The sequence below is a fragment of the Dunckerocampus dactyliophorus genome, chromosome 1 (genome assembly GCF_027744805.1).
Source record: "Dunckerocampus dactyliophorus isolate RoL2022-P2 chromosome 1, RoL_Ddac_1.1, whole genome shotgun sequence".
NCBI lineage: Eukaryota > Metazoa > Chordata > Actinopteri > Syngnathiformes > Syngnathidae > Dunckerocampus > Dunckerocampus dactyliophorus.
In genome coordinates, this window is record NC_072819.1 from 9,882,628 (window position 1) to 9,895,426 (window position 12,799).

At 39.7% G+C, this 12,799-nt stretch overlaps 2 protein-coding genes across 2 annotated transcripts; one reads left to right on the forward strand and one right to left on the reverse strand.

The window, feature by feature from the left end:
* The first annotated feature begins 451 nt into the window (after positions 1–451).
* Positions 452–3,153, forward strand: nudt15 (nudix (nucleoside diphosphate linked moiety X)-type motif 15). The gene is given in 5 exon segments (XM_054753700.1): positions 452–467; positions 546–666; positions 2,375–2,384; positions 2,386–2,572; positions 2,699–3,153. Coding segments are annotated over 5 exon segments (450 nt in total). The 3' UTR covers positions 2,815–3,153.
* Positions 3,154–3,718: 565 nt separating this feature from the next.
* On the reverse strand, positions 3,719–6,874 carry cpo (carboxypeptidase O). Its single transcript, XM_054754969.1, has 9 exons — positions 6,801–6,874; positions 6,581–6,620; positions 6,410–6,511; positions 6,232–6,336; positions 6,045–6,161; positions 5,405–5,498; positions 5,055–5,257; positions 4,581–4,665; positions 3,719–3,978 (listed from the first exon to the last, which is right to left on the reverse strand). The coding sequence occupies exons 1-9, from the start codon at positions 6,872–6,874 to the stop codon at positions 3,719–3,721; spliced, it is 1,080 nt and encodes a 359-aa protein (XP_054610944.1).
* Between the last annotated feature and the right edge of the window lie 5,925 nt (positions 6,875–12,799).

The following is a 12,799-nucleotide window of genomic DNA, read 5'->3' on the forward strand; positions in this document are numbered from 1 at the left end:
AAACAGCATTTGGAATATTTGCAGAGTATTATGAGTACATTAAACGTTTTACATGAACCCATAAGAAGTAAAATGATGGTGGATATATCATTTAGAAGACTAAATACTAATTGACGTCAAAGACGTGTGATGTGGCATTGTTTGTGCCAACTTTGTTCCTTATTTGAAAATAATAAAGGTAATAATAAAATAATATATAATAATAAAATAATATTTAGTGTCGCAACAATGTACTTGAATTGCATTGAAGCAAAGAACACACCTGTATATTCAGTAGAGTACATATTACAGTACTTATTGGTGGGATGTATACATTTGTATTATTCTGATTGTTTCCTTGATTTAAAAAAAAAATCCTTAGCCTCGATTGACTTAAAAGATAAATAAATATAACGAGCCAGTTTTTTAAACGGCTCGTTGCAAAGTGCCATAAATCCCATCTCTAAGACCAATGCCTCATTTAAAATGTCGGCACGACTCGTTCTAGAATCTAGAACGTCACATCGCTCTTCACTGCCCAACCAGATGTCTAAAGAAACTTTGAGTGAGGCGTTCACGGGTTTTGGCTACAGACCCGGTCCATCCTGGCTGCGCACTCCTCAGCAAAAGGAAAAGTTCGATGGGAAAAGGCCTCTATCAACTTCCCGGCGGGCACCTGAGTTTTGGGTAAGTACTACGTAGCAAACGAAAGTGGTTCTACTACAAGTACTACTGCTACTACTCTCCATACTATTTTTAAAATTACAATTCCGGTAAGACAATACTATATAACAACAGAAAATTGGTTACTAACATGAATTAGGGCGAGTAGTAGTAATAGGCGAGACAGTGGGTTAGTTGCGCCACCCCCTGTTTGTAGTCGGTGTCGGCGGATCGATTCTAATACCTACCGTACAGATACCCATCAGGATGATAGCGTGATGACTGATATGTTTTAGTTCTGTGAGCTTGTTTTGTTGCGTTGTTCATATTGCTACATTGCTGGCATTTATATTTGGGGCAAAAAGCCGAAATTTCAGAGCCAAAAGTATATTTTTTTAGCTTTGTTTACTTCCAGTATTTTGCACTATAGCATATTGTTAGATTGTTCACGGATGGTGTCTAAAATCTTTGTCCTATTTATTACTGTGATTGTAATCAGGATAATAAAAAAAATAATGATCAACAAATAAGAGTCAAAATCACAAAATCATTCAAGGGTCTTGAAATTTTCAAGTGAAAATAATCGGTATCAGTATAAAAAAAGGCATAAACAATTGTACTTGCTGAATTTCAGGTCACATGACAACAGTTCTTTACTTTACTTTGTGGGCGATACCGCAAAAAGTGGTATTGATCCCATACCAAGTAACTACAGTGCAACTGTTGCCAATGCCGATACTGATGCCGATACTTTATGCTTGAAATTCGCAAGTTGTTTGAATGATTTTGTCGTTTTGCCTTTAATTTGGAGATCATGATTACAGTGCACCCCCGTATATTTTTGATTCACAGATTTTTGGTCACCAAAATATTTTTAATATTTATATTTGAAATGTTTTTTGTTCGAAAATACAGTAGGCTGGTTTTGGGCGGGTGGTATGAAGAAAACACACCTTCTTCATCCTGCGTCGGTAATAATTTATAAATACGTAATACATAAATACCTGCCCGCCAGGGCAACAGTGCAAATAATGTTTTTGATATTTATTTTTGTGTGACTCAAGATTGCAAGATTTTTGTTTGTAGCCCAACCTAAAAATAAGATATCCTAAAGACTTTGGAGCATCTTCAGTGTATACTGTATGGAAATAAGTACAGTTTATGTGGAAATAAAGAAAAACGGCGCCATCTGTTGGGACGTTTCCTTTTAATGCAGTATAATAGGGAAGGAAGTGTGAATTTGCAATTATTTCCACGTCTCTGCACAATAATTCCAAAAATGGTAACGCCAGTAACTACATGGAGTGATTTTTGGTGCAGAATGTGTTTTACTCAGTAATGAGTTCAGTATTCAGTAGTGAAGTGCTCCTTTCCACGGTGTGTTGTGTTTTTAACGTGAGATTTCCAAATTTAATTTCATTTCTCCTGTTATTGTTTTTGTGAAACGATAACAGGAGAAATGACAACCAAATGCAGTAGTGTCATCGATAAACAATACCCGTGACTTTGTAGATGTCATTTGTATATAAAATAAATAGTTTTAGTTCTAGTCTTGACCACAGAGGTACGCCACAAACTATATCCCAACATGAAGATACGTGTTCTCTTAGCTTCACAAATGATCTCCTGTCCTGTTTAAGTACCTTTTCACCCACTTCAGTGCGCAACTTTCTCACCTGTGTACTGTGTAGTACTTGTACTGTTACGCTTGTGTGAGTGTGTTACCGTAGAGGGAGACGTGGGGAGGAGTGCACTCGTAGGGAGGTGTTAGAGGAAGCCAGCCTGCATTTAGTGAACGTCCGCTTCGCATTTGTGGTGAATTCCAACCGATTTGAGGAGCAATATCACGATGTGGACATAATCATGCAGAGAGTAGTAGACAGAAAGCGATCCGCTAAGCCACAGAACTTCGAACCCGAGCACAATGAGGGTGTGTGTGACGGGAAATGTAGTAGTTCAGATAGAATTACTCGCTGGGAATAAAGCATTGGGACACATACAGGAAACAGGAAAGACAATATGCAGCTTTGTCCATTTGTTCATCATTTCCATGCAGGCTGGGCTTGGACACGGTGGGACCAGTTGCCTCCTGAGGAGCAGCTCTTTTTCCCACGGGTTCATCTGAGAGAACAAGGCTACCAGCCCTTCACCGGCACAGGAACTTTCACATAATTGTCTTTTCCTCTTTAATCAAACTAGAAAGCAAAAATGTGCAACATCCATCCATTTTCAGTAGCGCCTGTCCTGGTCACGAGCGAGCTGGAACCGGACACCCCCTTTCTATTTAAAAGTAAACTCAAAAACCCCTGCACTTTACAAAGTATGTGTATTAATCTACATTGTCTGTTGTCACCACTGGGATTTGTACATTTATCACGTGTGATGTGTGCTGCTGACCTCTTGGCCAGGTCACCCTTGCCAAAGGCATCCTGATCTCAACGGGTTTTTATCTGGTTAAATAAAGGTTAATAATAACCCACCTTTTTGCTAACGCGTATAGTTTGAACTGACCCCTGATACGCTGATACTGTATGTATCCTTGGACTATGACTCCTGTTGATAAAGACTCTGGCTTGATCTACCATCTATCCCCCCTGTTTTTCTTTCTCAACCCAACCGGTCAAGACAGACGGCCACCCCACAGAGCCTGGGTTCTGTTCAAGGTTTCTTCCCGGGAGGGAGTTTTTCCTTGCCCCCATCGCCAGGTGATTGCTCATGTGGGGTTTCAGTTGGTTCTCTGTTTTCATTTCTAAGTGTGACCTTCATGTGTAAAGTGCCATGAGATAACTGTTGTTGTGATTTGGTGCTATATAAATAAATTGACTTGAGTTTAACCCATCCCAGTTGACTTTCAGGGTGAGAGGCAGGGTACCCACTGGACTGGTCACCAGTCCAGGACACATATCGAAAAACAATCTTTATCGGCATACATTCAGTCGTACATTCACATATCCATCCCCAAAAACTCATCTTCCTGTCCAATTATTTGTGTTTTCACAAGTGTTTGCGCAATGTTCATATTTTGAAACTGAAATTAAATGCAAATATTTCAGATGGATGCGTGCATTGTTCAGCATCACATAACACTGGTGACTCCTACCACTACTAGCATGGTCCAGAGTGTTGCGCCAGTGGATGCCACGGCACTGTTAAAGACTTTGTCGTGTGCGTAGGTGATGATGTGCAGAGCTCCGCTGTAGGCTTCCTCACATGTGGGCTGGATCTGATCCTCAGGAAGCTCGAAGCCATAATGTCCCTCATCTCTTAGCTCAAAGGTGTAGGAGAAGGGGATTTCTTGTAGTCGAGCCCAGTCTCTGGAGGACCCAGAGTTGGCATCTGAAAAATGTAAATTGAACACATCATTAGGAGAGGATTCGAAAATGAGATTAGGAACCAGATTCAAATCCAGATCCCTACCAGAATGTCCTTGCTTTTGAGGCAGCAGTACTAACCAGCATGCAACTATACTGTCCAAGGCACTGACTCTTAACTGATGGGTCACAGGGCTATGCCTCCCTATTTCCACGAATGCACGACTTACTACTACTTACTATGCCGCCAAAAGGTCTGTGTCATGTTTATGGTCGACTTTGTCAAACTTGAGTGGGAGGGGAAGGACGTTGAGTGGAGACTTGACGTTCGATCTGTCCGACATACAGCTGCAGATAGCTGCTGGAGAAGAGCGCGCCATAAAAAGAGACACTGCGTCGCACCGCTGCAGGTCATGCTGTGTTGCAGCTCCTTTAAATATAAGATATACGAGGAGCTGAAAAATTTCCGCAATTAGGGTCGGCGATTGATATTGAGGGGTGATAATGAGTCCCGCAGCCAAACCAGTTGAGAACCATTGGTCTAAGGAATAAAAGCTTTAAAATCATTAAGAAGTTCTTCCCCTGATACGTCAGTCCAAGGGTGACAGGAGCCAAACGTTTACTTACATAATATGTCAGGTGAAGTTCCTACTCTGTAGGTCTTTCCGTGGACCTTCTTGATGACCTCCGCTGCACCCAAACCGACATCCATCTGAAGAACCAGACATTCAGGTCACCTGACACTCTTACCAACTGAGGATTCAGTACCTTGCTCAATGGTGCTTTCACATTGTTACAGGGGAACTGAGAATCAAACCCACAACCACTCTACCAGCTCACCATGCCTCCCAACTTATAGATGTCTCAGTTTTTACATTGAAGCCCTTTTTCCAACAAATGTTCAGGGACTTTTAGTTCAAATATGTTCAGTGTTGCAAACACCTCCCAAGGGTTCCTGATATTGGAACAGCAGCCACCCACCCCCACCGCACCGAGCAGGGACTTTGAAAACATGGCTAGCCTATTCATTTTGGCAACAGTTCCCATGGTACAAACTGTTTTGGTTATAAGTTTGTGTAGCGCAATAGGGGGTTTACATACCAGCTCCTTGTAGTTTTGGGCAGTGAAGTTAGGATGTCCAAAGGGAACCAGGAGCAGCTGGCCGTAGGAGTGGATGGTGAGGAAACACAGAAAGTCCTCCTTTCGGCTTCCTACAAAGTAGGTGACGGCCTGAGTCTCAGGCTCAGACTCAGAAGCTCTGCCGCCGAAGGTTTGTTTGCAGCAGTCAAATGACACCCCCACCGCTATGAAAAGAATCAGAATCACATAAATAAAGGATCCAAATGCATTATACAATTACACCGCCCTTACATAACGCCTGTTCACGCACCCGCAAATACTAATTGACGCTGAAATATACTGTATATATTTTTTATGGTATAAACACTCACTGCCCCAATTGGCATTGAAGTTACGGTTGAGGTCAGTCCCGGAGCAGTTGCAGCCTGCAGGCCCTGGAGACCTGTTCTTCCTCCACAGACGGGTCTAAACGGGTCAGAGTGCGCAGTTAATGTTGTTTCACTGAGCTCCTGGTGAACCATCAAAAACTTATCCCATTTGGACTGATCACCTTTCAGCCTTCAATGAACCCCACAAAACAAGAAGACCTGAGCAAGGATGACCCAAAACCTTCTCTCTCTGAGGCAACATCGCTAACTTCTGGGTCAGTATTTTGCCCATTTTACAAAACATGCAATGGGATTTTTTTTTTAGTTGTTCTGTGTATTTATCTTGTGGTTCCACCTCATATTTTAACAGCACTGTTATTTATCATAGGATTAGTAACACTCAAACAAAGAAGCAATGACCTCATGGCATCACCAGAAACGTACTGTCCAATCAGACAGTTTCTCTATACCAGTACTGTGAGCATATTTGCCATCTTGGGAGTGCAATGCTGTACTGGACCGTATTGACCAATGATCTGGTCCTCACATGTCTGCCTGTGGTATTTGGTGATGACAATACTTCAATTTGAATAGAGGCTATGGAAAGATAATGTGAAAACGTGGCAAGAAATGCAGTACTGACTGAGTTGTCCCTCCATGAATAGATGTAGCCGTCCATGTTGAGCACCGGGGTTATGTAAAAGTCCATGTTCTTCATCATCTCTCCTATTTTTGGGTCACTCTTGTATGTTTGCAGGATCTGAAATGATAACATCATGTTCAGGGGCTTGCTCATGGAATGTTTACGCCCGTGTCCTATCAATGATTACCTGTCTGACAAAGTACTGACAGAAGGCGGGAGCGATCCATTCCCTTGCGTGAATACCACAGTCCATCCAGACAGCTTTCTTCTTCTCTCCAGTATTCACACCAACCTGAAGAGCAAATGCATTTGTCTTGTACTAGTTTGTAGTTACTTCAGCGTGTGACATGAAAAGGTTCATTTACCTTCAGCATGGTAATAGTCCTGAACTTGTAGGTCCTTCCGTACTCTATCCTTGTTACAATGTCAGGGTGATCCTTTGCAATCTGGACCATCCACTCAGATATCTGTGGGACTGAAAGATGTTAGACTGTGTTCGTGTGTATGCCATGTCAGCGCGTGTTACGTATCCTCACCTCTGACATGGGGTGATACTTGTAGTAATTGTACTCTTTTCTGTTGAACACACCAGATGTGATTAAGTACATTGGCCAGACTTTCTTATGATTTATTAAGACCATTAGAAGCCACGCAGGTCATCGGTGCCACATTTACGTGTTTTGTACAGATGTTAATCTTCCATCAACAGCACACTTACAAAGTTGATTTGATTATTTGGAGAAAAAAGTTACTCACTGTTGTAGCTTTGCTGCCCCTGCCGCTGAAAGCAGCACCAAAAGAGCGAGTCCCACGACACCGAATGTGGTCATTCTGAGGAATGTTCTTGGTTGTAAGACTTGCAGTTCCTTTTATACTGCAAGGGAGCATACATCAGATAAAGATGCACCTTTGCCTCTACTGCAGATGTTATCATTGCAATGTGTGCGCTGAATTTAATAACCAGTTATTCTGTAATCTCTGATAAGAAATTGATAATCTGAATGAATAATCATTAAATTCCGCTTTTCTTTGGGGTTACGTCTCGGACCATAACCCGGGTTTCAGCCCGAAATATGCCTCAAACAGTTATTAAACCCAATTAAAGTATAAAATGTGTACTCACCACTAATGAATGACATGAACAGATGGAATCAGAGTCACGTTGTAGCCTTTAGTCTGGTTGTCAAGCTAGCGCTCAAGGCTCGCAGGCTCGAGAAGGCGTTTCTCCAAGCTGCGTCCACATAATCCACACCGCTTGCTTGTTGTAATTCCGTGAACGACTTAAGAACATTCGTTAACTGAAACTTTTGAGGCTGGATTGACTGTTGAAGCCAGTGCTAATGTAGCCAAACAAACGTTTGCGTCTCAGCACACAACTATGGTGCGTTGAAGGACCGCCAAACAAGGTGCGAAAGCTCATCGCTGGACACGAAAACATTGTCGGTGAAGCACAAAGACATAAACATGTAAAAATTGTAGGCAGTTTTAACAGTGGTACATGCATGCTGTACATTTTATGTTAGAGCCAAAATGTTTGTGCTTGAAAAAATACAATTTGAATCTGAAAAATTCAAGTTTTGATGTTGAATTTTAAAAATATATCAACGTATTTAAAATAAAACATCCATCCATCAATTTTCTATGCCACTTACCCCTCATTGGGGTCGCGGTGGTATGCTGGAGCCTATCCCAGCTGACTGTGGGCGAGAGGCGGGGTACACCCTGGACTGGTGGCCAGCCAATCGCAGGGCACAAATAGACAAACGCATTTAAAATGACACATTTTCAGGTAAAATATAATTCTGATTCACTCTTGTGATTCTTTTGAATAAATTATGTATTTTCATTTTTTGCGTTCATATATTTTGATATTTGAGATTCTGTTTTTTCGGATTATTTTTTTAAACGCTTTTAGATCTTTTTTTTTACGTTCAAATCTTTTCTTTTCACTCGCAGACTTTTGGCCTGGATGTCATATGGGGGGGGGGGGGGGGGGGCGTGTCTTGAACTACTTTACTACTAGTAGTAAAGGATAATAAATACAAAACAGCTATGTTACCTCGAAACATATACTTTGAACAACTATTTACAAAAAGGTGCCGCCAGGCATGCTGGGAGCCAGCATCACTCTCTTGCAAAAAAAATGCAAAAATAACAAACAGGAGTGAGACAAAAAATGTTTTGAGTAGACAATTGATTGCAAACAAGCATTAATGAGAAATAGGCTGTTCATCAGCTGATCAAAAGTTTAAAACCACAGCCTTTAAAAGCCAAAATCTTGGCAAAAATGTGGATTCAATGTCATTATTTCATGTCCAGTATTCACACTGTCATGATCTCTTGATGGCAAAGGCAAAAAAGCTTTCTTTCTCTGAACGAAGCTGCATAAGCAAAGCCTCTCGCAGTGCGCCATTGCTGTTGAGCTTGGACGCAATATGAAACTTGAAACTTGATCCTTAGGGTCATGGAACAAAAAAGTCAAGTGCTCGACCCAAAAATATGTCACTATCCCCGAGGCGGAGGATCTGATTAAGACACGGGACGGTCCTTGACCCAAATGAAAGTTGCTACTGTTGCAGAGTGCAGTCCAATAACCATCAGACGAAATCTGAAATGAAGGGTTTTAAGAAGAAAAAATGTCTCCTTCAACACCTCAAAATTGCCCGTGGGATATGGGACATTGAAGGGTGGAAGAAAGTTTTAGTCTCAGATGAGAAAAAAATGCAACCTTGACGGTGCTGATGGCTCCCAACATGACTGCCATGACAAGGTCATCCCTCCTGAGATACAGTATTTTCCACACGGCACAGTGGAAAAGTGACTTTTAGTTTATGTTAAGTTACTTTATTGGGACTGTGGGTGCTCATGATGTACCCTTGTGGGCAATGAATGGTTGCAATGTGGTTTCAGAGCCACAGGCTTCTTAAACTCTTGACAGTATACTTTTAGCATTGAATATGCCCCGAGGGGAATATGAATTAGTGTCATCACACACAGATTTTACATGCTTGCCTTTAATATCTGTGTCAGCATGTGAAAGTAGGACATAACTGGGTATTGCTCACAGCATCCTTTTTTCCCCAAAAACAATGCTACCCTGAAACGAAGTTATTAAAAGCAGAAGAAATGTGAGCGTTCTCCCGCGGAAAATCCCAGAGAGTCTTTAAAGGGGTTGTACTCAATGGAGTATGTGTGATTACGCATGAAATGGTCAGAAAATGGCAATTATTGATTACTGAGACTGAAGCATATCCCAACTGCCGAGGACCAGGCAGCGTATGATATCATTCATCCATGTATTATCGTTCATGTATTATTAAGGTATTATGTATCACATATTATGTATTTATTTATTTGTTACAATGTTTCTGTTAATTGTAGCTGTGACATGTTCAGTATTTATTCATTATACAATGTTACTCTCAGTTGTTAACGGAAAAGGAAAAAAAGGGAAAAAAAATCTAATTTTAAATGATGCTTTTATTCCTTCACAGAGGAGCGTGGAAGTGAAACTGGAACAAATGGTCATGTGCTCTTTATTTCCAGAGTTGATGTCAATGTTTCTTTTGTATAAGGTGTGGGTGGATAGATCCCAATAGTGTGATACCAAGGATAATTGTCAGTGACGAGCACTCGGGGGGGAGGCAGTCATGATGAAAAATAAAAAACGGATAACTATAAAATAAAATGAACTTGAATATTTCAATATTTGTCCATTGAACTGTGTTATAAATGTATTTTCTGTATAATTCCAGAATTAGTTTTTAACATTTTTTTAAGTAAAATGTGCACATTTCCTGATCAAATACAGCACGGAAATCTACGATGAGGCTGTCGCGGGCGCAAGCCACACCTACTGTCTGAGTGCACTCAGTGAGTGCACTGAGGTGGATCACAGCACCTGCCAGTTTCTGTTTGTCAGTATGTCGCCGATATTATCGTGCTGCAGAAACATTTATTATACCCCAGGACTTTCTTTAATGTTAGTGTGACATCATTATTCCTTCTAATTGGACAATAAAATACAGAGGAGGCGCTGCAGTACTCGCCTCATCCTGAAGGCGACAGGAGCTGGAAGGTGCCGTCCTTCCACTTTTTGACAGTAGCAGCACCAGCTGGAGAGCATGAAATATATTTTACGCTCTGCTGAATGAATGAATGACTTTGACTGCCAAGATGGAGAATATATATAGCAAAGCTCATCAAGAAGGCGATCAGACTTTTACAACAAAGTATCAGAACTTTTTCTGGAGAAGTACTTTAGATACAAACAAAAGGTAAGACAATATGAAACCCATTTTTAACTAAATTAATTATTCTCTTCATTTTTTGTTATATCTTAATAAGCAGCCGGTATTAACATAAAAAAAAAACAACTCCAAATGAATCAGTGCCTCACCAGACATGAACCCCACCGCACGTCACTGGTTTCAAACAAGCATACAAGGTTACATTAAAGTACATCTCATAATTGCGGTTACACAATTCAAGATGTCTGAAAAGTTCTTTTCAGACATCTTGAATGACTTTGACCTGTGACTTTCAGGGAAATTTTGGTCTTTGCACCAGAATTTCCCTTATTTTTCCTAATTTTCCTACAATGGACGACAGGAGCAAATGCACAGCCCAAAACCACACAAACACCATCCAACACACGCAATGTTGACACATATGGGACTTGAGGGTAGTGTCGATATCGGATCTATGCTTGTGTGATGGGACCAATATTTTTCAGTTCCCTTCTGTATTTATTTTCACCATTTTTTTGGTTACACTGTTGAAATTGCTCAATGTATATATTGTTATATTGCTTACTTGTTAATATTGTTACATTGTCTCATATTGTATTTATATTTTAAATTGTTAAAAAAGTGGTAGGTCCTGTGTTTTTTTTCATATAATTTTGTGATCAACAAATTAAAGTCAACAAAATCGTTCAATGATCTTGAGTAAAACGTCTCAATTTTATATACTCGGTATTCCCAATACCCCATTGGATCGATTAAAAATGTTTTTTTTTTTTCAATCAACTTTATTCATGCCTTACAAATTAGACTAACAGTGCGTCAAACCATGGGCATTAAAAAAATAACAGTTGGATAACAAAAACACATAAAATAAATCATACAGAAATCGAGATTAAAGAAATAAAAACGTAACAAAAAAGTGATGAATAAATAAATAAAAATAAAATAAAATAAAGATAATAATAATAATAATTAAAGTAAGATACACCAGGGCACATGAGCAATGAAAATTAAATTGAATTTAGGATATTGAAGTGGGAGCACAGATTTAGAGTCTTGATAGCTTTCGTGTTATTAGCAGAGGATATTGATTTGAAGTACAGCTTCAGTTCTTTCATGAAAACATAAAAAAGGGGTTTCACTTTGGCAAATTTACATTTGTGGGTGTAGAATTTTGCAAGAATTAAAATTAGATTAATTAAGAAATATGTGCATTGCTCAGATCAAGGGTACCCAAGTGTTACATTTTGGGTAAAATTTCAAACTCGTGGATAGACCTTGGTAATGTTATCAACACAAACTTCAAACATTGCAAAACACACACCCAACATACCAGAGCTCGAGACATCTTCCATTTCCCATAGCAACCCTCCGAAATTCACTCTTTCTTAAATGTAATGCACATAACTCGGTGGTTTTTTCACCGCTTCGTGCACGTACATAACTAGGACACGAACGAGAGGTCAAAACAACGGCTGTCAAAACGAGTTACACTGCTCGATAAACACGAAATTTGTAACTCACCCGACGAAAAAAATCATTTCAAAGTGCATAAAGATTCTCCAATATATATAAAAATGAAAAAATCTTACCTTTGACTTGACAATGGTTGTTAAACCGCCGATTGCTCGTTGAATTCAATGATACTGCTTCTCCGAAATCGTGACTGAACGTACATAACGCTGACACAAAATTGTGGACACGACGACACATTCCCCTGCTGAACGCCTATTTGGCGAATAACCGGCGGAAGGATAAAAGTTTTGTTTGGCCCAAGAAGGCACTTTTTATTTTCTAATTCAATATTTACTAGCAATACGCAATTTACGCTGTGAGTTCGAAGTGTACGTACATAACGGGCCGGACACGAAATTTGGGTGTGTTGGACTTTTGTTCAAATAATCTTATTTTACTCTTTTATACACAAAAAATCATTTTAGTTGCAGAGTTGAGTAATTATTCCATGAATATATACCATTTTAATCATTATGGGGTTTGTTTTTCCATGGAATTATGTTCTTCAAAATTTTCATCGGCAGCCGGACACGAAGGTAATGTACTTTTCACTAATGATTAATGATTATAAAAGCATTGAGAATATTTGAATAAAACACATTAGAAACCAATTTCAGACATCATTCTTTAATTCTAAGTAGAAATCATGACAACATTATCAGAGAAAATATTGTTAATTTCACAACAAAAGTAGACATGCTTTACATGTAACATTTCAATGTCCAAATATAGACACTTTTTTACAACATAGCCGTGCTAGCGCAAAATAAAAACATGAACAGGCTTAATTTATGGTTTGGTAAGTTTCCTCACTCTATAAACGTCAGAGTGATAGGGATAGTACACATTGTTAGAACAACAATTTCCAATACTACTCAAGTGAAGTTGGAGACAGCAAAGGGTACCCTTGATCTGAGCCATGCATATATTCTTTGTCAGCTGGAACATCATTCTTTACAAAGCCAAAAAGGACATTTTGCAGGAGGAGCTCAA

What these genes read in the sequence shown, in the direction of transcription:
- cpo (XM_054754969.1), bottom strand. Translation starts at nt 6,874, where the DNA reads ATGACCACATTCGGTGTCGTGGGACTCGCTCTTTTGGTGCTGCTTTCA. An exon ending in GGACTATTACCATGCTGAAG is followed by an intron (nt 6,337 to 6,409) that starts GTAAATGAACCT and finishes TTTGCTCTTCAG; the next exon opens with GTTGGTGTGAATACTGGAGA. An exon ending in ATTCATGGAGGGACAACTCA is followed by an intron (nt 5,499 to 6,044) that starts GTCAGTACTGCA and finishes TGACCCGTTTAG; the next exon opens with ACCCGTCTGTGGAGGAAGAA.